Raw genomic sequence first — 27,679 nt, forward strand, 5'->3', positions numbered from 1 at the left:
AACAAACGAAAATGCTAAATTAACATCAACCTAACACACATGCCGAGTAAAAGCGTAGGTACCTACAAAGATGGAAATTCATCAATCATTCATAATTTTTAATTTATTTAGAAAAACCGATTCATTTTTCTAAAACATTAATTTTTTCGATCACAGAATGAATGGTAAATTAACTTTATGCAACTTTTAAATTCAAATTCGAACCCATTTCTTACTGGAGAAGTAGTGGAGGGGCAATGAAAGTGAAATATTGTACAACATTCAATTATCCGTCATGTCTCGTTGCCCTTTCACTGCTGCAATAATTTCTCAAGTTGGGATTGTCCTTTAAAAATGAACCATTATTCATCAATATTGAGTTACCAATGCCATGCTTCGAACAACAAACATGGTGTAAGGTGTGCCTATCAAGATGTCAAAAAAGTATAACCCTATTATGTACTATTCATTACATATTCTTCATCGCGAAATTTTCAGCAATAAATATCAATCAAGGAGACATTTTACGACCTACCAACTACAGCTCTTCATATGTTTTCAACTCGTCAACTTCATAAATTTTTTCCCAAGGTGAGAGTAATCAACCTTCTGCCATGGAACTTCTAATTTTTTTCAATTTACCATCACGTAAATACTGAAGTTACGTGACAAAATCATCTTAACCACTGGAACAAGTACCTAGACAGTAGACATACTCATTTTTTTCTCAATACAAAAACTATCAAGCATATACTATGTATGTACTTTTGCTGATTGAAAAATGTAAAAGAAGTTGAAAATTCTGTTGTAGAAATTATACCTACATGTGCCCTTATGCAAAATTTAAACTCACACAGGAAACTTTCTCTAACTGGCGTTTTGAACTTTGATTTTTTCGTGATGAAATTCGTGATTTTGATTCTCGTATTTTGGAACGGTGTTCTGATTGAAGGGATCCCTAATGATTACAAACAAATATTACAACCGAGAAGTACTGGAGAGATGGATAAACCTGTTGTTAATTCCGTTAACGAACAAGTAAGTATACTTCAAGTTTTAGTACGTACCTAGACCTACAATTTTGAAAAAACCATAAGAATCATTGAAAAGTATGTATAATTTTGCTGAAATTTTATGAAATTGAAAAAAAGAGAAAGCAATGACCTCTCGAGGTGTACACCTTCAATTTAGACAGGACCGCATTTTTTTTTTTTTTTTTTTTTTTTTGCAAAAATCATGTGACTCTTTAATCTTTGGAAATTTAGTAAAAATGATGGAAATTAGTGCCAAAATTGATATCAACTCCCCCAAACCAAATTTCACTTTTAAATTTTTGGTGAATGTTAAAAAATCCAAAATTGACCATTCTTAGCGATTTCTGCACTTTTTTTTGATTTCTTTATAATTTTTAAAACACGTATTTATTTAGTAGAAACGATATAAATTTTTACTGAAACTCATATCAACGTCACCAAACCGAATTTAACGCCATTTATGGTGATTCCGCAATCTGCAGCGCGATTTTAGTTTCCATTATAGACCCAAATGTGGACCGACACACGTTAAACAGGTCGAGAATAAGCCATAAGCCGATTTTTTAGATGCCCGAATAAGTTTTTGCGTCTTCTCGAGCGGTTTAAAAGTCTTGGAGAAATCTAAAATCACGCTGGAGGCTACAGAATGGCTCAAAATGATTAAATTGGGATCCGGAGATGTTGATATTATATTTTGAGGACTAATTTCCATCATTTGTGTCCAACAAAACTCCGAGAGAAAAAAATCATGACTTTTTCATGACCTACTTTTCACATTTTTACCGCATGAAAATACTCCCTCCCCCCCCCAAAATTGAATAACTTGAAACTGCGAGGAAATTTTTTTAAATTTGTAGACAAGAAGGTATTTTAGTTTTTTTATTTTTCTGATTCTTTGAACAAATTTTTTATTTTTTTTATTTTATGAGCTTTATAAAAAAATTTCACGTATGTTTCGAGCAAAATTCATGACTTTTCATGACTTCCATGATCACCCACCAAAATTGTTATTTTTGGATTTTCAAAAATTTACCAACAATCGTTCTCATTTGCAGTATTAATATGTAAAATGTAATTTTAAAGGCCATCATCGTAATGCAACCACCATCCTCCAGAGTGGAACGAGAGACCTCAAAAAAAATAGAATTTCCACTCTTATCCCTTTTTTGGTCAAATTGGTAGGTATGAAATTTGTGACATGCAAGTAAAGGTTCCGAGTGAAAATTACTCCAATTTTTTTTTTTTTTAGTTTTTTGGACCTTCAAAATCAATTTACAGACTTCAAAAATGACTCTCATACTGCCACCCGTTGTGGCTGACAACAACACTTTCTTCTTTTGCAAGGGCTCGAACTCGATTATTTTTTTCTTTTAAAGTACAACCTAACTTTGGTAACCAAAAAAGTTTGAAAAAATACTGATCAAAAATTTAAAAAGCAACAACAATTTTAAGCAAATTTATAACAAAAAAAGTCGTAGCAGTCTGCCGCTACGTAAGAGCCAAATTTTTGTGCAAGAAACATTGAGGGCTCTTGAACTACTCGCACCCTCGCTTCGCTCCTGTGCTTCGCCTGTATTTGGGGGACTTTGTCCCCCCTGCACCCCCATTGGGCTTCGCCCAAATCTCTCCTTCCGCTGTTTCCTTCCTATATTCGCGGGAGACTCCGTCCTCCCTGCACCCCCCTCGGGCTTCGCCCAACTCTCTTCTTCCTCCTTCAAAAAATGTGGTAACAAACCTGTCTTGACCCTGAAACAGGTCAAATGGGGGTGGAAGGTTGAAACTGGCAAAAGGCACCTCGGGTACGTCCTCCAACTGTACTGTGAAAATTTGAGCCATCTAGGTTAATTTGGAGGGGCTATAGGTCTGGCTAAATGTCAAAAAACACGCAAAAATCCACTTTTTTGACCCTAGAGAGGGGTCAAATGGGGTTGGAAGGTTGAATCCTGCAAAAAGCATTCAAGGGGCACCCTCTTATTGTATGCTGAGAATTTGGACCCCCTAGCTCAATTTTAGGGGTGAGGGGGTCAAAAATAGGGGGAAAGTGTGGTTTTTCCCAACTAAAATGGAGTGGGGATGACCTAGGAAGCTGAAGTTTGGATATGTTGATCACAATAGGGGTACTGACCAATGGTATGAATTTGGACCCTTTTCATTCATTTGGGGTCATATTATGCCCCTCCAAAAAAATGACCTTTCTGTAAAAATGGGGTTGGACGGTTGAAACATGCAAAAGGCACTTCGGGTACATCCTCCCATTGTACTGTAAAAATTTGGACCCTCTAGGTCAATTTGGAGGGGCTGTAGGCTTGGCTAAATGTTGAAATTTTCAAAAAAACACGTGAAATGGATGAAAAAATCCACTTTTTTGATCCTGGGGAGGGGTCAAATGGGGTTGGAAGGTTGAAACCTGCAAAAGGCACTTCGGGTACATCCTCCCAATGTACTGTGAAAATTTGGACCCTCTAGGTCAATTTGGAGGGGCTGTAGGCTTGGCTAAATGTCATAAAAGACGCAAAAATCCACTTTTTTGACCCTGGAGAAGGGTCAAATGGGGTTGGAAGGTTGAAACCTGCAAAAAGCACTCAAGGGGCACCCTCTCATTGTATGCTGAAAATTTGGACTCCTAAGGTCAATTTTAGGGGTGAGGGGGTCAAAAATAGGGGTAAAATGTGGTTTTTCTCACTTAAAATGGGGTGAGGATGACCTAGGAAGCTGAAATTTGGATATGTTGATCATAATAGAGGTACTAACCTATGGTATGATTTTGGACCTTTTTCGTTCATTTGGGGCCATATTATGCCCCTCCAAAAAAACGAACTTTCTGTAATTTTTAACTTTGACCCTCCCCACTGCAGGGGTCAACTCTAGCTCCCAAAAGAACCCTATTCTCCAAGTTTTATCTCATTTCATTCATTGGAACGTCTCTTGATTGAAAAAGTAAAAAATTCAAGTTTCGGTGAAACTTCTATATAAACATATAAATATATATATAAAAACTGACACACCGGGAATCGTCTAGTCTGAGCTCAAAACGTCGAGAACTATCAAAATTTTTGACCCCCGACCTTTTTATCCAAAGTTGGGCCTACCGCAATAGCCATCATTTTTTACAAAAATTTGGCTAAAAACGAGACTTTATGGCACTTTTGACAAAAGGTGAGACTTTTTGCTATTTTTTTTTTGACTGAACGCCAGTAGAAAAAGGTACGTATGGCTTTTTAGCAATTTTTGGAAAAATGGCGAATTTTTAGAAAAGAATTCAGATTTCAGACTTTGGCAATTTGTTAAAAAAATGAAAATTTTTCGATTTTTTGCAAATTTGGCGATTATTGACAAAAAGTGATTGGTGCTTTTTTTGTCAAATGTGATTTTTTCACAACTTTATTGTACTTAGGTAAAAAAACAAAAAAAACGAGATTTTAGACAGTTTTATTGCCAGTAAAATGAGACTTTATGGATTTTTTTGCCAAAAAAACAATAATTTTTATCAATTTTTGGCAAGAAACAAGACTTTTTGGAAAATTTTAGAGACGATGAAACTTTTTTCAATTCTTGCCAGAAATTGAGAGTTGGAAAATTTTACATTTTTGAGCATTTTAAACGAAATTACTTGACTTGGTAACCAAAATTTCCAAAAATCAACCAAAAGTTACGTTTAGTGACTTAAGTAGTACCTATACTTACTGTCTTTAGAATAGGTCTCTTTCTATTGAAATTTTTTCTTTCACCGACATATTTGAATTCAGTGAGTCAAATTACTCCAATTTTCACTCTATTGCATACTTGTATTTTAAACATTCTTACCCTCAAAAATTCCCAATTTTGCGTGAACTTTGTAAAAAAAACAAACTCTAAATGTGACCATATAAAAAGTCAATCTCATCCACACATACTGCATTGCCTTTATCATTTTCACAATATAAGTATTTCAATAAAAAGCCATAAAATCGTGAAATACTTCCTATCTACCTCATTAAGTAGGTATCGTTTTTTGTTTTCAGCATCCAGACACTCCAGAATTAAAGCCAGAAGAGATCACGAATAATGATGACAACACTACCAAAGACAAAGATGAAAATACTCAGAAAGATAATAATGACCATACAATTAAAAACATTGAAATTGTACCGGTTGAAGAAGCAGGTCCGGATGAGACAGCCGAGCCATTGGAAAATTATCTCGATAGATTGAAGGAAGAGGTGATAGGTTATCAATATAAACAGAATAAATAAAATTCGAAATTTTTTAAGAAAAACGAAAAAGAAAGTTCATTGAAATGACATGAACTCCAAAATTGAACTTTGAAGGAGTTACAAACAGAGAAAAATCAAAGATTACGTTTTTCAAAAAATTTCCGAAATTGAGCTCTTTCTAATCTTAAGGATAACTTGCTACAGTGAACGTCAAAATTAACGAAGCAATGTGGCAATGCTTCTGGCTCACTTAAAAATAATAAAGCTTATGGCTTCTTTAATTTTGAACTCATTTTTAATGATATTTTTCAGGCGAAAGAAACCAATAAAACAGATCCACATACTATGCCTTTACTATCGGTATAGCATCAATTTTTTTCCCCCAAAACATATTCCAATTATTTACAAATGTATTAAATAGTAAAACTTTGGTATAACATTTTTACACAGGGTTTGAATAAAATAATGAAAGAAACACCAACCAAACTAGCCAAAGTAAGACAATTTTTTATCATCATTCACTATAGGTAGGGTACACCATCACACATTTATGCAAACCACATTACTAACTGGGAATATAAAATTTTTAGGTTCTTATTAACAACACCTGGCATCTTTTTGATCTGGGTACAAGTGGCTCTTCACGAAGAACTAGAAATGTACGGGATAAAAAATCTCCAAATACAACTTCCCATAAATCTGCCAGCTATAACGAATTACTCGCTAAAATGTTTGCATTCTTTTTTCAGCTACAAGAAACGTCATATTTGATGGCTCCTTTTTACGCCCTAGCAGCTATGGTCAGTGAAAAAAAATAATAATTTGCATCGATAAGCAACAACAAGTACCTAGGTACCTACCTATTAATAATACGAAAATTACGCTTTCAGCTCCAGCAGTTGACTCAAGGAATGCACTTAACAGGCCCAGGCGGTGCAAATGCGGTAAGGAACCCCTCCCCTTCCCTGGCCAAAAGGAGACAATTTCTAAAACTAAAGAATCAATCTGCACCAAAAATAAAAATAATAATAAAAATATTTTCAGGCAAATAACGCTCAGGGAGGATCCGTATTCGATTTTCTATTTCCTCTTTCCTATCTGGCTCACATGTTTACTGGATCTCCAGATGTTCATAAAAATCTCTTGGGGGCATTGGGTTCACACGGAGCACCAGTTCGTATACTCATCATAGTAAAATTAACAAAATTGGTAAAAATTACTTAAAATTTACCTACATTTTTTTCATTGTCTAACAGAACGTTCAAAATAATCCATCGGTAAATTACATATTAGTGATCGATAACAGGCATAAACAAAAAGTAAATATTCAAATATTAATTTTTTATCGTCATCAAAATATAATTCATCTAATTAAAAATGCAAAATTACATCCTAATCGTTTCTTTTCAAGGCAGATCACATGTTGGAGGGAAAAACACCGAATGAAACTTTATCAAAAGTCAAAGAATATTTGAAAAAGCCCGAACTGGATACCGAAGAAAAATTTTACATTGCGTGGAAATTATACGACCTGGTACGCCTCATACAAAAAATTTCGATCAATAAGCATCAAATTTTTCGATCCTTTACTAAAAAAAAAAAAAAAAAAAAATGGCTTCATTTCACGTATTACAGTTCACCGAATCATACGAACACGACGATAAAACTAATTTGAAAATCATCAAGTTCATAATAGAAATAGTAAGTTGATATTAGAAATTGGTAAATCATCCCAAAAATCGTCAGAAAACTTACTCAATGAGAAAAATCATTTCACAGGGTCAGGATCCAAGATTTAATGGCTTATTTGAAAATTTGAATAAAAAGGTACAACAAATTCTCAATTTAGAAACAAATAATTTATTCACGAACTGGTTGTTCTCCCAAACATCATTATTTTTTTTTTTTTTACAGAAAGACGATCCAGAATTCGGAAAAATATGGAAATTATTCAAAAACGTGGGTACAACAATTTCACCCAAACTTTTTTGTGAATAAATTATTCGTGATTGGTGATTTTTTTCAGAGCCATCAAAAACTGAACAAAAAGTATCGCAATATTCTGAGCAATCTTCCAGAAGGCACAATCATACAGCATCCTTCTCCAAACTGTTTCGTAATTGGTCCAATTCATCACGATATCACTTCATTGGAGAAGAAAGATGACCTCGATAGCAAAGATGAAAAACGAAAACTTTTCACAAAAGTGGGTATCCTCATATTATCTACTTACATAGGCCAAAAAAAAAAAATTAAAAATAGTCAATTGAACCAAGTATTTTTTTTTCTCTAGGGATTGGACTCATCCGACGATTATCGTATCTGCTGCATCGACGACAATAACGAGGCCAAAGTAAACAAATTCCTCTCCCTTTGATTTTTTCGTATTATTGCTGTTCAAAAATTATGCTGTAAGATTTCGTCATTTTTTTCATTTTTCAGGCCAACCAGTTCTTAGGAGGTGAATCAAATAGTGAAATGTTACCCAACATTGAAAAGAATTTAAATAAGGAAGATTTAGATCCTGAACATGGCTGGTATATTATACTCAAATTGTATAACACGGTACGGGTAGATATTTGTTGCACATTTTTAATTCGACAAAATAATTATTTATTTGATTGCTGAGCAATTAGAATAATTCACGATTATTTTCAGTTCAAAAAATTGGACAAAAATGATAAAGACAAGGATAAAATAATTCAATTAATCAATCAGACAGTAAGCTATGGGCCACCATTTCATGTTTTTTTAATCTCTCGAGTACATTGAAAATTAAAAACTTCTACGTATTCACAGGGCAAAGACCCCAAATTCAAGAAACTTTTCGAAAACATCAAAGCTGTAAGTCTGAGTACCTACCAAAATATGTAAAAATTTTCAAACATGGAGGGGCAGGGGAAAGGAGAGACTTTTGAAATTTCTTTTAAAAAAATCGCATTTACAAATCTTTCGTATTTTATACACAGAAAAATGAGCCACGTTTTCAAGACATTTGGAAAACATTCAACAGCGTAAGTAATAAATTCTTCAACATATCGCCGAAAAATTGTTCAAAATTTAAAATTCTCATCGACACAATTCGCAGGAGCCCAAGGATCTAGAAGAAAGCATCAAATTGCAATCGCCATCGCCACCCACATTAGATAAAGATACCTTAGATAAACTCGACCCAAGAATTTACGAGCTGCTCAAAAAAGATCCACTTCTATCACAGAGGCTCGAAGCCGCCAAAATCCCCAAGGTAATTAATTAATTTCGTCGATTGAAATTCAAATTTCATAGAACAAAATCAATCAACTTATAATATAAAATTCTTCATCCCTCGAAAAACAAATACTTGAATAGGACGAAAAGGAAGACAATAAAAAGGATACAGAACATTTGAAAACTATAGAAGAATTGTTACGACAACCGTCAGCGACTGCAGACTCTAAAGGAAAACTGCTTATGTCTCCCGAACAGCCAAAAGTACGTTATCATGACCATTTTGTATTGAAAATTTTCACGTGCTAATTTTTAATTTCGTTTTTTATTTTTCTCAGGTAGGAGAAACGACACCGCCATCGCCACCACGTAAGCTTTCATGGTTCCATGATCCTGGTATAGAGCACAATGCACGTGTAATCAAAGATTTGGTAAGATTTTTTTTGTAGAAATGCTGAAAATCAACATAGGTACTTATTATTATTAATCCCCTCCTATGGGAAAATTTCAGTTTCTCTGAAAATACTTCCTATTTTAAACAGCTATCGATTAGATTTTTACTATTTTTCATTTTAATTTCTTCCACTTCTCAAATAATGAATACCTATTTTGAAAAAAAAAAAAAAAAAAAAACAAGGATGAACGGAAAGTACATAGGAAGCTTGACCTACGCAGTAGAACAGCTACCTATTCAACAAAGAGCATTAATACGTGGATACAAATAACGATATTTTATTTTTTTAATAATATCTATCAATTGCAGGCTGATCACTATGCTTCGAAAAATAATGTATCATATGCTGATTTGGAAGGAGTGGAAAAACTTCTGAAGAACCCCGCGTTAGATACCGAATCCCAAAATAATTTGATAACTTTCGTACAAAAATGGGTAAGTAGAAGTAGGTATGTACCTATAATAACATAGATACATATACAGGGTGCCCAGAAATATCGAGCACCCCTAAGAAAGTTTTTCATTAAAAATACATATAGGTTGGCAACGTGAAATAGATGCATATGATTGGTGGAATGTTATCTCTTCAGTACAACAACCAATCATGTGCTATCATTATTATCATTCACTGTGACCAACCAAAGTATTTTAGTAGAAAACTTTTTTAGGGGTGCTCGATATTTCTGGGCACCCTGTATGTATGTACCTACCAGGTTTCCTATTAAATGCCAGACTGACATCAGATAAGCGTAATGCGTATTTAGATATCAATGGGACAAAAAAATTGAAAACACTGAGCTCTGCAGGAAATTTACATAGTTGGGCTTCATGGGTCCCAAAATTTTTGAAACCTTTTGAATTTGTTCAATTTGAGAACCTCCTTGAATATTAAATTGAAATACTTAAGTATTCATCATCATTGAACTTTGACCCGGTGAGCTGTTCAGCCCATCTGGGAAACTGTAGAAGAATTGCTCACCAATGTGTCATCAAGTTTTTTCTTCGGTCTTCCTCTGCTCTTCCTGCCAGTTGGAGTGTATTCTTTGACTTTACGAGGGGACCGTTCATTGGGCATTCTATCAACGTGTTTTTGCCATTTCTTTCTGTAATCTTTCACTCGTCTTCCTATCAAGTCTCATAATATATCCTGCTGTGGCTCGCATAAATCTCATTTCTGCTGCGGTTACTCTGCTTTTTATATCCTTTCTCATTGTCCATGTTTCACTTCCATACAGCAGCATTGGTCTTGCCAGCATATTGTAGATCCTTATTTGAGTTTTGGCTCTGACTTTTCTTGGAGGAATGGCTCGGTTTATCACTCCGCTCAGGAATTTATTGATCTCAAGTTGTGCACCGACTTCTCCTTCATATGATATCTCACGCCTCACATCTGAGATATTTAAAGCTTTCCACTTGTTCCACTGGCAGTCCATTTACAAGGATTTTACTGCGTATCCCAGTGGGGTGAAAATCTGCCCTTCTGCCAATAAATACCTAGGCGGTAAAGAGCAGTTTAATTGGTGTTTTATACTTCAACACAACTTTAAACTGCTGCCGTGCAGCAGATTTTACAGTTTTCAAAATTGCACTGCAATTCACTGGTGTAATTTGAAGCGACTTTTTAGGTTGTTACATTTTCTGCACATCAGAAAAAAATTTCTGCTGATAAACACACCACAAGAATATTTCGTAGCGTATTTTTATCGCGTAAAGCCGCCACACTTCTAAATTATGTGGTGTATTTTTTCACATTGAAAAAACCAGCCACAAAAATACGCTACACAAATATTTTGAAGTGTATTTATTCGCGTATTTGCTGAAAAACGCGCGTAAATGTGGTATTTTGCATGTGTGTTTTAGACTAGTATATAAATATTTATTCATTTCTACCAAGTTCTCTGGTGGCGTAGGTAGCAAGGATTCCGCTCACAGATCCGGGACTCGAGTTTGATCCCTGCTGGTGCCAAAAAGTTTTTCAAGAATATTGATCAATGGCAGATTTTAACGCGTAAATAAAATACTCGCCAATTAATGGGCAGAAAAAGCTTAGGCGTAAAGTGTTAAATCTCCTGCCCGCGTTTTTATGTCGCGTAAGAGCAGATTTTCACCCAACTGGGTAGCTCTTTCTCCTTGAAGGCCATCACTTTTGTTTTTGATGACGAGATTCTCATTCCGTATTTATCAGCTACTTTCTGAAGGTTGTGCATTGCTCTCTGCAAGTCACGTTCATTGTCAGCAAAGACCACCTATTCATCATCAAATAGCAGGATATTGACATGGGTGTCATTGATGTCTAGCCCTTTTGGCTTGGTTTTCAGCCATTCTTCAGTGCACTGCTACATAAATGGCAACTGGCAACCAGCAACTAGCAACTTCGCAACAGTGGAACGAAAATGATAAGAAGTTGCTCGGTAATTGGCTGGAATTGGCAACCTTACCAAGTTGCCAGTTTCTGATTGCTAGTTGCCGCTTATGTAGCAGTCGACTTAATCATGTTGTCAAAGTAGATGTTGAACAGACTACATGACATTGGGCATCCCTGTCTTACTCCTCTTCCTATCTTCTTTGCTTCCGACATATTTCCAGATCTTACTCTTATTACATTATCCGTGTATATTTCTTCAATTAAGCATACTATTTGTTCGTTCACTTTAATTTTCCTCAGGATTTCAAACAACTTCTTCCTTTGTACTGGATTGTACACCTTCTCCAGATCAACAAAGCACATGTGGGTTCCTAGGTTATATTCTTGTCTCATCTTCATCAGCAGCTTTGTTGCCTATACCCCATTGGATCTGCATGTCTCTCAATCAGGGCTTCAAACCCGTACCCATACCCGTACCCCAATACCTGAAAACCCGAACAAAAATCCAACAATTTCTGTACCATGTACCCAAAAACGTTCGGGTTTGAAGCCCTGCTCTCAATTGTCAATTCTTCTCGCTAGCATCTATAGACCCTGGACCTGAGTATAAGACAACCAACTGGCAGCCATCTTGGCAAAATATCAGGGACTGAAAGCTTCAAAATGAAACTTGACTTTCGGCTTCTAACTTCCAAAAGAAAAAACTGAAACTTTTGGCTTTAGCTTTTGGCTTTTGAAATTAATTCGGCTAGCTTTTGGCTAGCTTTCGGCTTTTCTAAAAGCTGAAATTTTGAATGAAAAATATTAAATTTTAGAATTAGAATGAAAAATAAAAGACGTGGTGAATTTTGATTCAAGTTTTCTCGTAAACGAATAAAAATTTCATATTTTTAGAATGATAAATTGATACTTTGGAGCATCGAAGCTCAATTTATTAATTTAGAAAATTTTAAAAAATTCAGTTAGTAGAAATAAAACAGTAATGAAAATCATGAAAAAAAAGCTTAGTAAAAAGCCGTATGAAATGAAACTTCTAGCTGGCTTTTGACTTTTTCAAAATGAAACTTGGCTAGTAGTCCAGTAGAATTAGCAAAAAAATAGGCTCTATAGTGAATCTCTAGGTGGCAAGCTGATTTTTGGTATACTGGTCCATTTTGATGTCCTGAAAACGAATCCGAGGAGTCCCCTACTGTCCCGGGTGTGCTTTCCCCCAAATTGTGGATCTTAGCCCCCCAAAATCGGTTTTTGACCAATTCATCGAAAAATATTCACTCTAGCGCAAAAGTGGTTGAAGAATGTTGTTCTACGTCAAATTTCCGATCTAGTGATATATCAACTTTCCTTCTACCCCTAACGGGGGTGGAACCACAACCATTCAAAAAAGGGGGGTTCCCTGAAAAATACATAACGGCTATAGGCGCCTAAGAGGGGTGAAATGGTCCCTGAAAGCGTTCGAGTTGATATTAGCATAAAAAGTGGGTACCATAGAGAAACCTCCGCGCAAAAAATTTCAGATCCACACCCCCTCCCCATTTTGCGGAACCCCCCTTTTTTGAAATTTCAGTAACACTTTTCTCAGCCCCATTTCAACCGATTTTGAAAATTTTTCTGGAAGTTATGTATATCCTTGATAGGTATCCCCAAAAAAATTTTCAACCCCCTCCCCTCATATTTACCCCTCGAAATGGCGTTTTTTTCATTTTTTTAGGCCTATTAACAATCAAAATTGCGAGGTACAATTTTGTAAACACGTTTTTTGGATGTATTTTTGGCCCCCAAACATCATATACTATATTAGAACTTTTTGCTTTGGTGCGCCGTGGTGAAAACTTGGAATAATGTATCGTAGGGGGGTAGGGGGTGAAATGGGAATTTTGAAAAAATAACTATCAATGAGTAGGGTATCGTTTTCATATGATTCGATACCGCTGAGCACGAATATGACCTCAGATTTTCTGCTACACTCACCTACCCCTCTCCAGAGCCCCTCAGCCCCCTCAATTTTCACGATTTTCGAAATATAGTTATTTTGATGATGTTGGTTTCATTGCTATAGGAAAATTACATAAGTTCATTGGTGATTGTAGCAGGAAATCTGAGGACATATTCGTGCTCAGCAGTATCGAATCATATGAAAACAACACCAACATCATCAAAATAACTTTATTTCGAAAATTCGTGAAAATTGTAGGGGGCAGAGGGGCTCTGGAGAGGACTAGGAGATTGTAGCAGAAAATCTGAGGTCATATTCGTGCTCAGCGGTATCGAATCATATGAAAACGACACCAACATCATCAAAATAACTATATTTCGAAAATCGTGAAAATTGAGGGGGCTGAGGGGCTCTGGAGAGGGGTAGGTGAGTGTAGCAGAAAATCTGAGGTCATATTCGTGCTCAGCGGTATCGAATCATATGAAAACGATACCCTACTCATTGATAGTTATTTTTTTCAAAATTCCCATTTCACCCCCTACCCCCCTACGATACATTATTCCAAGTTTTCACCACGGCGCACCAAAGCAAAAAGTTCTAATATAGTATATGATGTTTGGGGGCCAAAAATACATCCAAAAAACGTGTTTACAAAATTGTACCTCGCAATTTTGATTGTTAATAGGCCTAAAAAAATGAAAAAAACGCCATTTCGAGGGGTAAATATGAGGGGAGGGGGTTGAAAATTTTTTTGGGGATACCTATCAAGGATATACATAACTTCCAGAAAAATTTTCAAAATCGGTTGAAATGGGGCTGAGAAAAGTGTTACTGAAATTTCAAAAAATGGGGGTTCCGCAAAATGGGGAGGGGGTGTGGATCTGAAATTTTTTGCGCGGAGGTTTCTCTATGGTACCCACTTTTTATGCTAATATCAACTCGAACGCTTTCAGGGACTATTTCACCCCTCTTAGGCGCCTATAGCCGTTATGTATTTTTCAGGGAACCCCCCTTTTTTGAATGGTTGTGGTTCCACCCCGTTAGGGGTAGAAGGAAAGTTGATATATCACTAGATCGGAAATTTGACGTAGAACAACATTCTTCAACCACTTTTGCGCTAGAGTGAATATTTTTCGATGAATTGGTCAAAAACCGATTTTGGGGGGCTATCCCTCACAGAAAAATACTACTAGTTTTTTTTTCACTAGTATGTATTTTCGTATTACTAGTTTTCTACTACTAGTTAAACCACTAGTAGTACTAGTAGTTTTTAACTAGTAGTAGAAAACTAGTAATACGAAATTACATACTAGTAAAAAATACAAGTGCATGCAAGTACTACTAGTATTTTCACTAGTAGTATCATACTAGTCATACTAGTAGTTTATTACGAGGATTAGTGGAGTACGCCACCACTCATGGTCTACTATATGAAGTTTGAAGTGAAATATTAAGGTTGACCAAACAAATTTTTTGTCAATTTTTTCACTTTTTTGCAATGTATTTGAACAGGGATGAACAAAAACAATGATTTATTACTGTTTTCTTTTTTTTTTGGATGAATTTTTTATTTTTTTTTCAATTTAGTGCATAGGCTAATGATATTATACACAGGATTACCAGAACTTTGATTAGATTTTTTAGAAGAAGAAAACTGATTACCTATGTAATTTTGGTCAGTAAAAATATTTTTTCACTCCTGAAGTTGAGAAATTTTAAAAATGAGGTTGTAGTCGATTTTCAGATTTATTTCAATTACTGAACTAATTCTGAAAGGATCACAATTAAAAATTTTTCAATATGTATACCTATGTAAAAATACAGAGTAATGAAGCTGTTGTATCATTAAAGAAATTAGACCTATCCAACTCCAAAATGAAAAAAAAAATCAAAAAAGAAGTAACTTCGATAGCAATTTTTTAAAAGTTCAGTGAATATGTGTCTATGACTCTATGTGACAGAATAAAAAAATAATAATCATCAATACAGTGTTTCCACATTTTTAATTTTTTGACCTGTGTTTTTTTTACTTTTCAAACAAATTTATTGACAAATTTTTGCTCCAATTTTATTCTATTGATGATTGTTTGAGAAAACTAGTTGGTTTTTCCAGGGATGAAAAGCTAGCCGAAAGCTTAAAGCCGAAAGCTGAAAGCCGAGCAGATTTTCGCACTTAGCCAAAAGCTAAAAGTTTGCAAGTTTCATTTTTTCCAAGCCGAAAGCTAGCCAAAAGTTTCATTCTTTTGGCTTTTTTCAAAGGCTTTTTTCCAGAATTGAATTCTCTAAATTCAGAAGAAACAAAAAAATGAAAAAATGTCATTCAATTTTATTTTAATGCGATTTAGTGAAATGAAAAAAAAAGAAAATAATTCTAGCAATGAATATTCTCCAATATGACTAATTATGAAATCAATGTACCTGACCTAATTTTTAATTCCATTTTGTTGTAAATTGATGGCGTATCAGCTAAAAGTTTAAAGTCAAAAGCTTAAAGCCAAAAGTTAAAAGCTAAAAGCTTAATGAAATATAGCTGAAAGCTGTTAAATTGAAAATATAAGGAAAAGCCATTGGAAGCCGAAAGTCTGGCTAAAGCAAGCCTTAAAAAGTGAGATAGCCGAAAGCTAAAGCCAAAAGTTTCAATTTTGAAATTTCAAGCTAAAAGCCAAAAGCTGAAGTTTCATTTTAAGGCTTTTCATCCCTGGGTTTTTCAAAGTATTAGTAGGTACTTCTAATAACTACTTGGTGAATGTCAATTTGAACTAATAGGTAGTTTTTGCGGAATAATGTAATACTAGTAAAATAGAAGTGATTTCACTTACTACTAGTACTTCCAAAATACTACTAGTGAACATAAATTTACACTAGTAGTTTTTGCAAAATACTAATAGTGAAATAAAAGTGATTTCACTTACTACTAGTACTTCCAAAATACTACTAGTAAACATCAATTTACACTAGTAGTATTTGCGAAATACTACTAGTGAAATAATTTACTAGTAGTATTTCCAAAATACTACTAGTGAACACGAATTTAAACTAGTAGTTTTTGCCAAATACTACAAGTGAAATAATTTACTAGTAGTATTTTCAAAATACTACTAGTGAACTACAAATATACTAGTAGTTTTTGCAGATACTAGTAGTATTTTTCCGTGAGGGTAAGATCCACAATTTGGGGGAAAGCACACCCGGGACAGTAGGGGACTCCTCGGATTCGTTTTCAGGACATCAAAATGGACCAGTATACCAAAAATCAGCTTGCCACCTAGAGATTCACTATTCGATGCTAATTCTACTGGACTATAGCTTTTAACTTCCAAAATTTGGTGAAAAATATGAAACTTTCGGCTTTTTTAGGCTTTTGGCTTTCAGCTTTCGGCTAGCTTTCAGCTAGCTTTCAGTCCCTGCAAAATATCCTGTGTAATGCCAATTTATCCCGCTGGGTGCTCTTGGCAGCGCTGTACTTCAATTTTGCAGGCAACAGGGAAAAGGGAGGGTTGTGTAGTCCGGAAGGAACTCCTGGCTGCGCACGCAGTCAGGAGACCTCGCGGATAAATTTGCGTTACACAAGTTTTCTTTACCGCTTCCGTTCCCCTCGGCCTGCAGTTGGTTGTCTTATACGCAGGTCCAGTGTCTATACTAGCATCTTTGCAAGTATTTTGTAAGCACTGCTAAGCAGCATTTAGTAGGCTAATTCCAGGGTAGTTTCCTGGGTCATTTCGGTCTCCTTTTTTGAAAATGGGTATTACAATTGCAGTACAGAAGTCTCCAAGTATGGTAGCACCAGATAGTATTTTATTGTAGAAAGCTAGCAGTCTCTTCTTAATGGTTATTGTGGTGTTCTTGAATAAGTCTGTTGGTAACTTATCCCTGCCTGGGACTTTTCCATTTCTGGAGCTTTTCAGGGCTCCATCTAGCTCTTCCCAAGAGAATGGCTAATACTTGTTCTCCTCATGGTTTGCGGCTTCAACTTTATTGTCAGGATCACTCCATAGGTTCGCCTAGTACCTATCAACCATTTTTTCGCAGTCTCGTGGGACAATTTTGGCTCTGTGTACCTCTTGATCATATTTTGGGACATGCGGCAAAATACGAGTATGAGGAGAAGTGGATGAGACACATTATATGCCCTACCCCCCTCCCCATTGACGACTTTTCAGAGACTATTTCGCAACTTTCAAGCAAGACTTTTTGGCAATTTTCAACTCAAAAGTGAGAATTTTTGGGAATTTCTGGCGAAAAAGTAAGTCTTTTGACAATTTTTCAGCAAAAAGCACGGCCATATTTTTGGAATTTCTTTACAAAAAAGAGACATTTATTTTTTAAAGTAATTTTTTTGCAAAAAAAATGAACAATTTTTAACAAAAAAGTGAGATTTTTCGGCAATTTATCTAACTCGAACGTGAGAATTTTCAGGAATGCAAAAGTCAGGGCCATTTTAGGAATTTTTTTTACAAGAAAGCGACATTTTTTAAAGTAATTTTTTGCAAAAAAAAAAATGAAACAATTTTTCACAGACAAGTGAGATTTTTTGACAATTTTTGACATTTTCAGATTAAATGGAGCAAGATTTTTTTTCAGCAGTTTTATAAAATACAAGAATTTTTGTAAAATTTGTGGCAAAATCAAAAAGCAAGACTTTTTGACAATTTTTGACGACAAAGCGAGACTTTTGGGTGATTTTTGAACTAAAAGTGAGACATTTAGAATTTTTTGCAAAACAAGCGACCATTTTACCCTTTGAATTAGGCAAATGTTCGCTTCTATTTTTTAAATGTTGAGGCCAGCAAACCTTGCGACTCTATTTTTCAAGATTATTTTCAGATAAAAGTGAGGTGGAGGGTTGAAATTAATTTTGTGAGCTGAATCTGGATCATATTTTTTGGTTAAAATGAACCAAAACGAAACTTATCTAATTAATTCATTTTCCAGTATGGACCAAACGTACGGGATGAGAAGATGAAACCAAAGTTCGATGAACTTGTTCGCCTAATAGTAAGTAAATACAGAAGTTTTTCGTAATCTGGAAAAAATTTTGGAATTTCAAACATAAGACGAAATAATTGTAATGCTGAATTTCACAAGTGAAATGAATAAACAAATAGGTAGGTAATAATTGTGATTTGTAACTATTTTTTTTTCAGAGACAGAATCCAGAATATAATAAACAATTCGAGACACTAAATCCATTCCGACAAGAGCCACCTGCAGCAAAGGAAAAGGACACGAAAGACCCGCAAAACGCTCCTGTGGTACATAATTCAACATTTTTCATTCAAAACAAACCTCACTTATCAAAACATAACCACCCCCCCCCCTAAAAAACAAACTTCCATTCCGGACAGAAAAATTTAAGTAAATTATATTCTAAAAAAGCAAATAAGGTCACATAGGTAGTACGAAATATAGTTCGATCAAGGGATACAAAAAAAATATTTAGCAAGACAACAGTCAAACAAACTTTTCAGAAAATTCAGGAAAACAAAGTGTTTCCTTTTTTTTGAATTTTTTGCACGTTCTTTGCTGCCACAAAATATTTCATAATTTTAAGAAGGAGGTCAGGCCCACTTACCTTACATTTCACAAGTGTGGAAATAATTTTTTTTTAAAATGATTCTAGGACAAAATCTACAATTTATCAGGTGCTCCATTGGAGAGTTTCTTGAAACATGTAGCAGATATGTTGAAAAATCCATTATTGGGATTCCACGAAAGAATGAACTTGATAAAATTTTTATATTCATGGGTAAGCATAACAATCAAATCAAGTAGGCTATGTAAGTAACGTATTACCACAGGATGTGGGCTACCACACAGACTATTTTTTCTAATCACGTGGTACGTCTAATTGTCTCTTAAAAGATCAAAACATATCCCTGTTTACTCAAACAGCTTAAATCGTAATTATATTTTACAGCAAAAGTTCGATAATGTAGATGAAAGGATAAAACAAAAAGTTGAGGAAACCATTCAGTCGATAGTAAGTATACATTGAAAATTTCAATTTGATAAAATGTAATTTTAACTGCAACAAAACTGCACCTTTTGTGCAAATTCAACACCACTAAAACGTTCAATATCTCGTTTTCTTACCTCAGAAAGAGTATGAACTGAATTATCAAATTTACGAGACGTTGAGGCAAGCACGTTGAGGATCGAAGTGAAATGCCAATTCAGTATTTTGGATTGGAGATGGCCTTTTAATTTTATGTTTAGGTATGTGTGTTATTAACCATAAAATAAATAATTTATAAATTAAACCAATCATCAAGTAATACGCTTCATACACAATAGAACACATGGTCATATTTCACGTTGTCAAACATATTTCCCTTTTGGTTTTATTGAAAAAAATGAATGTTACAAGATTTTTAATTATTTTTCCAACTGATATCTCAATAAATTTAATTGCTCTGAAAATTATGTACTCCTGGATACGATTTTTTTCGTATTCAAAGGAGAAATTTTTCTAAAACTGTTCAACGCATTTTCAGAAATAGATAGCCTAGGTTTGATTTGTCCAGCATTTCAGGTAAACCAATCAAAATGGACTCATTTTTCGATCTGAACAAAGAATTGTTTTTCGTCAATTTTCTTACCTATATGTATTTTCAAAAAACTTGTAAAAAATCTCCCAAGCTTACCTCTTCGGAAATTACTCAATTTCGGTAGGAACATCAGTAAATTAATTTTTGAAAATATTCAAGCCATGAGATGATTGAGCCGGGTACAAAAGAGGCCAGTTTATTTGTCCAAGCGGTAAAATAATTCATAAACTGGGAAGCCCAACCATGCTCTTCATTCACTTCCTATCAAGTGTCACAAATATATATGAGACCATAGTTCAAAATAATCATAATCAACCATGAAGATGGCGAATCAATATTGATGAACCAACCGGGGGCAGGTAATTCCCACACTTGGGCCAATTCGCAGGGATTGGGAGCATTTCGTCAAATTCCCCAACTTGTAAGACGATTACCATACCAACCATGTTGTGGATTTGGAAATGACAATGGAGGACCCAAAATCCTAATAACAATACGCTATCTATGCATTTTGACAATGGTACAGGTAACTAAAATTTATGATTAGGATTTACCTGGATTATCAGCAATAAATCTGATGACAGCAAAACCAGACGCTGGTATAAGCAGTGTATCTTTAACAACCGGATATCTGTTATTCAAATCGATTTCAAATGCACCAGGTTTGTTTAAATCTTCTTTAGTTCCCAGTTTCATTACAGCGAAGTGATGACCGTGCGTGTGGAAGGGATGATCCATTCTTAATAAATCGACCGATAATTCTGCGGGGGAAAAAAATTAAAAATTAAAATTCATTCGTGAACCAATATGGGCAATTCCAGGTCAAATGGCACAAAAATTGCATGAAGGTTCATAGATTTAAAAAAAAATATTTTTTATACGTGTAAAGATCACCAAACGATTACAAATGGCGCAAACTGGAGGCCCTTGCGTTTTTTTTTGCCAGAGAAATGTGCATTTGAAATTAGGCAAGACAGCCGACCTTGAGAGGCCAAACACACGGGTCAGGTCAATGACCTTAAGAGGCCAGAAAGACAGACAGACAGCCTTGGGAAGCCATACAGGCACACAGACAATCTCGAGCAGCCTAGGACAGATGACCATGAGAGGCTAGACAGGTAGGTCAGTGACCTAAGGGGACCAAACCAGATGGGTCAATGACCTTAAGATACCAGACAGGTAGACCCGGGGAAGCCATGCCTGTCTAGCTTCCCGAGGTCATCTGTATACCAATTTGGTTTCTTAAGGTCGTTGACCTTGGTCAGTGTGCTTGACAGCCTGAGGTCATTGACCTATCTGTCTGGCCTCTTGGGGACATTGACCCATCTGTCTGGCTTCTGAAGATTTTCTGTCTTTCTGTATAGATTCTTAAGGTCATTGACCTTGACCAGTGTGCTTGCCCCCTGAGGTCATTGACCCATCTATCTGGTCTCTCATGGTCATAAGTATGCCTATCTGGACTCCTAGGGTCATTGACCCATCTGCCTGGTTTCTCAAGATCGCCTGTCTTTCTGTATATCGCTTCTTAAGGCCATTGACCCGTCTATATGGACTCTCAAGGTCACTGAACCATTTGTCTAGTCTCTCATGGGTCGTCTGTCTATCTGCCTTTCTGACCTCTGAAGGTTGTCTACTTTCTGTCTGGCTTCTCAAGGTTGTCTGTCTGTTGGTTGGGGTGTGTCAGGAATCTCAAGGTCACTGACCTTGTGAGGGTGAGATATGGCCCAACCGCTTTAGGTGGTTTATAATTGTAAAGTTCTTGCAGCAAAGATTATTGAACTTACTCCATAGTGGGGACTGAAGGTTACGTGTATAATATATTCTCTATCCGAGGTTCCAAGCTCTGATTGTGAACCTCATGAAATCACTTGGTTCAGGTACTTTGAGCTCGCCTGTTCTAATGTCACGGAGTTAATATGTACTACACAAGGCTGAAGTGGCCCAGTTCCACTCTCCCTAATTATAATGTTACCCATCGCATGGTTAATTATTAGTATAACGTGTGCGACGTTATGTTGATTCGCTCGCGGATATTTTGGAATACCCTTAATTTGTGGCGGTTTTTTAAGGGTAGACCCATGGAAATGTGAACTTTTAACCAATACCCACCGATGTGCTTAGTATTAGTAGCACCCCGACAAGGTGGGAACGTGTACAGTGTTGAGGTAAGAGATGTATCCTAAATCTTACCCAGTTTCCTTCACAATCCTATTAATTATAAAGTAATTGTAATTGCACCGCACTTTTATAATTAATACCATAAGCTAATTAATCTACGAGCGAGGTTTATTCCTGAGATAGCGTTACATCATCCGCGCATAATCTGGGCAGATTATGCTGCCGACAGTTTTCCATGTCAACCGTCGACCGTATAATATAATGGACAAATAATTCAACGGTGAAAAAATGACAAAATGTGAAGCCTAGATTTTGGATGCAGAATCCTGGAAATCTTCTGATCATGCGCCAAACATGACGCTTACGGTGCTGGTGGAGAGAGAGACGGTTTACTGGTTGAACGTGGGTTGAACCAGGGAACCGTCTCTCTCTCCACCAGCACCGTAAGCATCATGTTTGGCGCATGTGCAGAACGTTTCCAGGATTCTGCATCCAAAATGTGGGCGTCATTTCCTGCCATTTGAATTATTCGTCCATTATATACGGTCGACGATGTCAACACAGAATAATGTTAACCTAGTTAAGATTATTTGGTATAATTATGCTAAGTCATTTTATTCAATTACATTGAATACAGGATTAATAGTACATTACGTGACAGGAGCGGAAAGTATGCGATTAACGAGTGCGAAGTTTAAGGAGCGAAGCGAAGCCGAGCGACTTAAATCGCACAAGTTAATCGCGTTACTGTCCAATCCTGTCGCATATACTATTTTAATTTCATATGAGAGGAAAATAAATGCTGAAATTTTTAAAAATTGTTAATTTCCAATTTGTAAACATGTGCGGAAAACAGTTACTTTCCTCCCTAGGGAGGAAAGAAACTGTTTTCCGCACATATTTAGATGGCTGCGTTAAAGACGTATTTTCCAACCGCAAAACTGGCTAGGAAACTACTCATTTTCCGATCATATGAAATTAAAATGATTTGTCTACTGTGTTTCATTTCATAGGTAGATTCAGAATTAGTGTTTAAATTGAATTAAGAAAGATTGACTGGCTCTTCTCTGAGCTAGACAGGTCCAGATAAATGTTACTTCCCTAAGGAATATTTATTGGAACTCCCCCCAATCATAAAACCCCCTAAAACCAATATTTCCTGGTTGCACTTTAACAACCTACTACATTAGTTGGATCCGGGGCCACATTTGAAAATTTTTAACGACACCATTTTTGTCTAATTTCAAATGCTCATTTCTCTGACAAAAAAATCTCAGAGACCTCCAGTTTGCGCCATTTGTCATCGTTTGATAGTTTCTCTATCCACACATATGCAAGATTTTAAAAATCAATGAACCATCGTGCAATTTTTGTGCAAATTTACCGTCAAAAAATTGCCCATATGCAATTTCAATCTTGATGCTTACATAAATTTACTACTCACCATCAATAAAAATCATTTCGTACACTTCATCTCGACGCAGTTTGATTAAATACAAGCATTCGCACCAAGAATCACACTTTTCCGGGCATTTAATCTTATCAATCAACGAATTTTTTGGATCACCAAGCAGAACAAAAGGTGGCAAAATATTAGTCATATTGTTCAACGTATCAACAAACATTCCCCCTAAAGGAGTCACATCAGGTCCTGATTCTGGAACTGAAAACAACACAATAATTATACAAGTTCTTATAAGAGGCTAATGAAGTTTTTAGAAAAAAGTAGTCAATATGTACACATCAACAAGAAAAAAAAATCAATTTCGACTTACGATAATATTCGTGATAACTGTCACTCAAATATAACTCTTCCGGAATGAACAAATGCGCATCTATGGTGAAAGTAAATCGTTTATATGGCGCTCCAAATAATCTATCCGGAGCTCTGTACAATGAACTGATTTCATCCAAACATAAATTATCATCATTTTTTCGACATGTTCTTCTCATATTATTCAGTTCCTTAAAAAAAAATATATCAAGTACATTAAAACGATATAAAACACTTTACAAAACGTGTTATAAAATCATCAAAAATTATCAAAAGTGAAAAAATCCAGTGAACTTCCTCAAAAACACTAAACATGAAAATCACTGAAAATAATTATAATTAAATGAAGGAATTTTAATGAAATATGCTGAAAATGCATGAAAAAAGGGTCAAAAACTAAATAAAATGATGAAAAAAAAATCAAGAAAGCATCAAAATCCTTGAAAAATAAAAGGTAGTCTTTCAGAAAAATTTTCCAAAAATGTGTAAAAGTTACAAAAACTTGTTGAGATCATGTAAAAATTCTCAAACAAGCACTGCAATAATCAAATCATCAAAAATTAACAAACGTTTGACAAAATCATTAAAAATTGACAGTGATAGAATTTAAGCGGAATTCTCCTCAAAAACATGAAAAAGTGTTGAAAACTTGTTTAAAAAACAATGTAAAAACAACACTCAAAATAGCATTAAAAGTGACTAAAAACTAACAAAACATGTTAAAACCTCAGTGAAATTTGCCAAAAATGCATAAAAAAATTTCAAAAACCTGTTAAAACGAAATAAAAAGACTCAAAAAGCCAAAAAATATTTGAAAAGGTGTAAAAAAAAATGGTCAAGATGTAACACACTTACTCAAAATAATATTAAAATTATCTACTCAAATTACCAGAAAATAAGTGTCAAAAATTTGTAAAAATGATGTAAAAAAAATTTAAAAAGCGTTACTTACCTACCTACATTATCAAAAATTGTTAAAAATGAAATTTTAGAGGAATTTTGCAAAAATGCACGAGAAAGTGTTAAAAAATGTCAAAAATGATGTAAAAACACAAAAAAAATCATTAAAATCATAGGTATAAAATTATTTTTAAAAAAAATTATAATAAAATTAGCTGAAAATGTTTGATCAAGTATTAAAAACTTGTTAAAAATGATGAATAAAATTTTCCAGTTAAATGTGCCAAAAATACATGAAAAAGTGCCAATTAAAATACAAACCGGTAATTCCGATATGGAGTTGAACAAAGCCTCTGTATTCTGCGTAGGTGGCATTGAATCTTCTGGAGTCCCTTTATATCTCAAGACAGCTTGTTGAAAAGCAGTAGCACAGTTTCCTTCCACTCCTTGAACTCGTATCCAGTACGGTCGAGGAGTCTGATCAGCAGTGATCACCACATCATAAGTTTCTCCTGAATAAACGCAGAAAAATCAAAAGCTCAAATCACAAACCAGACCACAGAGATAGTTACAAGTTTTGATCGAGGTGCAATATTAACTCACCTCCGGCCATATAAAGCGTTCTAACTTTTTGGGGGTTAATTAGGTATCCATCAGTGGCTATCAATTCCAAAGCATGACCCTCGACGGTGAACTGATGCGAACAAGTGGTTGAGGCGACCGAAACTATACGAAATCTGTATCTTTTATTTGGTTTTACTCGAAATTCAGCGAATGGAGTTCCAGTCCATTGTAAAGTTACCGGATTCTGGAATGAAACTATGTCAACATTTAGTACCTATATTGATAATCCGATTCCATTTCAAGTAGGTATAGGAAGAGATACCCACCAAATATGCACCCATTCCGTTAATTAAATAAGTATCAGGTTTGATCGTGATCATTGTCTTGTTCCTATTGTAACCAGGGAATTTATCATCCATCATGACATGCAACCAATCTTGTATAAGAATAGTATGAGAAAATAAGTCGTAATCGTAGAGACCTCTCAGAGGGTTTTCTATATCACTGGTACGTACGATGAGAGCACCGGATAAACCGTCAAATAATTGAAGTCCTGTCAACAGTATTCGGATTTCGGTGACTTAAAAATGAGTAAATCAAGAAAAAATACTAGAGGATGAATTAATTTCGTACCAGAATGAGAATGATAAAAATGGGTCCCAAAAGTGGTCGCGAAGAAATCATATCTGAATCTGCTATTATGTGGTATTGGGCATTGGGTGACATAAGGGACTCCATCCATCCAAGGGAATCTCTTCTGCAACACACCATGCCAATGAATGGAGAGCTCTCTAGCTGGCATTTTATTTTGTACGTCGACAATGACACGATCACCGTAGCAAACCTATGAATAAGCAGATATGAAGCATAATTGATTCGATGGTAAGTCAATTTTTAAGTAAGTACTATTTGATAACAAACTATTGATTAACCAACATTGATGGCCGGACCATCGAGTAATCTGTTGAATGTCAATACAGTTCTTTCGATTCCATCAGCTATGACACATTGTGGACTGAAGCAATCGTCTCGACTCAAAGGACAATTCTTACAGGCTCTAAAAACAAGTAACGTAAATTGAAAATCATAATACAAGATTATTTTCAAAGATAGGTAGATACCTACTACCTATTGATGATATCAGTTTTAAGTATAACTTACGGTCCCATCGCATGGTATTGTTCTGCAACAAATTTAAAGTAACAAATTCGAGGATACGGATACTTCGTGCAGTTCCTGGCGCAAAGTATCTTATCATCGATTAACTTATCGTAAATACGATTCCTTCCAACATTCAATGGCTGAAGATACTGCTCTGGCCACTTTTTATCTGTAAAACAACATACAATATGGATTAAAACATTGTAAACATCAACATTTTCATATTAGGTATGGAGATGAATTGAGTAAAAATATGCACCATCAGCTGATGTAAAATGGACCCCTACAGTCAATAGGGCGCCTAGAAACAATAAATCTAAATACATCCTCGATTATCATCAATAATAATAATCGCATTTTTGTACTGACGCAGTTCATAGGCTATGAGTAGGCAAAATAATTATTCTTAGGCATCATCGTGTACCAGTGAATAATTTAAACCCGGATTTACGAAAACATCGTGCAAATTATCAGATAACTAAATGTCGAGTTTGCGTGCTGACTTGTCGAATTTTTATTTATTCAGGTAGGTTATGTACGTATTTGCTAATTACCATTTTTAATTGAGAGTAACACATCTGTGTTTTGTGTTTTGGAAATTGAACAAAGCATCCGTGTAGCGTCAAATCACAGACATGTACTGTCCCGAATCGTTTTGAAATTGAAATACAACATGTTCATCGCCTGTAGAATCATACGATAAAACATTAAAATGATTAATAGACATCAATATACATAGGTATGTACCTATCTTAAAATGAGTAGGTAGAATATTTCAACCAGCACAAAAATGTTTGGAACTGACAAAAAAAAAGTCAGACGAGTGCCCAAAAATGTTAAATACAAAATGACATACATTTTTAGATGCTGAATTTCATTTTTAGATTTTTGACGAATTTTTCAACATTTAAATTCGGCATATTTCTCACGAAAAAAAAGAAGAAAAATTTGATTAAATTGAGGAAAAAATCTGAAAGGTTTATACCAAATCTTCGACTTCCTAAAGTGATTCAAAGTGATTTGCGATGATTCTGAACAGATATCAGTGATATGAACCTTCAAGAGAGATCTTCTTACTTTCAAATCAGTTCACGAAATATCTTGAATGAAGTTTCCATGAATTTATACATCAATAACTCACGTGATATAAATTTTTTTAATCTGAAACTTTGTGAAATGTCTCAGAACAGCTCCAAACCACTCAATTTTTGATTCATCAGAGGGAAATGAGCTAGACCACATTTTTTAAAAACTTGACCGAATTTAAATTCAATCCCAGAAATTAAGCCTAGTAATGCGTTTTTGAACATTTAAAATTCTTTTTTTAAATTTATCTTAGTTAAGTATTTATTTATTTTCATGTTTTGGTCGTCTAGCTCACAGTTTTATTTTAATTATTTCCATTGGGTGGGAAATACCCTTCCGTTGAATGTTCATGAAGGGGGTGTG

General features: G+C 35.1%; 2 protein-coding genes across 2 annotated transcripts; one reads left to right on the plus strand and one right to left on the minus strand.

Moving 5' to 3' along the window:
• The first annotated feature begins 611 nt into the window (after positions 1-611).
• Positions 612-19,493, plus strand: LOC135848696 (uncharacterized). Its single transcript, XM_065368658.1, has 28 exons — positions 612-1,017; positions 5,015-5,212; positions 5,519-5,566; positions 5,657-5,701; positions 5,797-5,865; positions 5,956-6,006; positions 6,097-6,150; positions 6,251-6,379; positions 6,463-6,525; positions 6,618-6,740; positions 6,842-6,907; positions 6,986-7,033; positions 7,121-7,165; positions 7,233-7,412; positions 7,500-7,559; positions 7,649-7,771; positions 7,865-7,927; positions 8,006-8,050; positions 8,176-8,220; positions 8,295-8,450; positions 8,555-8,677; positions 8,752-8,844; positions 9,177-9,302; positions 18,098-18,160; positions 18,310-18,417; positions 18,786-18,911; positions 19,083-19,145; positions 19,264-19,493. Exons 1-28 carry the CDS (start codon positions 814-816, stop codon positions 19,315-19,317), a joined length of 2,571 nt encoding a protein of 856 aa, XP_065224730.1. The 5' UTR covers positions 612-813; the 3' UTR covers positions 19,318-19,493.
• An 82-nt stretch (positions 19,494-19,575) lies between these two features.
• On the minus strand, positions 19,576-26,915 carry LOC135848697 (uncharacterized). The gene is made up of 13 exons (XM_065368659.1): positions 26,785-26,915; positions 26,231-26,399; positions 26,006-26,126; positions 25,703-25,913; positions 25,396-25,622; positions 25,109-25,313; positions 24,827-25,017; positions 23,607-23,796; positions 23,276-23,494; positions 20,268-20,474; positions 20,064-20,197; positions 19,810-19,974; positions 19,576-19,729 (listed from the first exon to the last, which is right to left on the minus strand). The coding sequence occupies exons 1-12, from the start codon at positions 26,840-26,842 to the stop codon at positions 19,843-19,845; spliced, it is 2,064 nt and encodes a 687-aa protein (XP_065224731.1). The 5' UTR covers positions 26,843-26,915; the 3' UTR covers positions 19,576-19,729; positions 19,810-19,842.
• Between the last annotated feature and the right edge of the window lie 764 nt (positions 26,916-27,679).

This window comes from Planococcus citri, chromosome 5 (genome assembly GCF_950023065.1).
Source record: "Planococcus citri chromosome 5, ihPlaCitr1.1, whole genome shotgun sequence".
NCBI lineage: Eukaryota > Metazoa > Arthropoda > Insecta > Hemiptera > Pseudococcidae > Planococcus > Planococcus citri.

Bases quoted from the DNA above. Each gene is read 5' to 3' on its own strand.
- LOC135848697 (XM_065368659.1), bottom strand. From the start codon at position 26,842: ATGCTTTGTTCAATTTCCAAAACACAAAACACAGATGTGTTACTCTCA. The intron at 25,914-26,005 runs GTTGGTTAATCA...GCTTATTCATAG, and splicing joins TCGATGGTCCGGCCATCAAT to GTTTGCTACGGTGATCGTGT. The intron at 23,797-24,826 runs GTTTGTATTTTA...TTTTTTTTTAAG, and splicing joins ACTCCATATCGGAATTACCG to GAACTGAATAATATGAGAAG.
- LOC135848696 (XM_065368658.1), top strand. From the start codon at position 814: ATGCAAAATTTAAACTCACACAGGAAACTTTCTCTAACTGGCGTTTTG. The intron at 6,380-6,462 runs GTTCGTATACTC...ATTGTCTAACAG, and splicing joins TGGGTTCACACGGAGCACCA to AACGTTCAAAATAATCCATC. The intron at 9,303-18,097 runs GTAAGTAGAAGT...TTCATTTTCCAG, and splicing joins TAACTTTCGTACAAAAATGG to TATGGACCAAACGTACGGGA.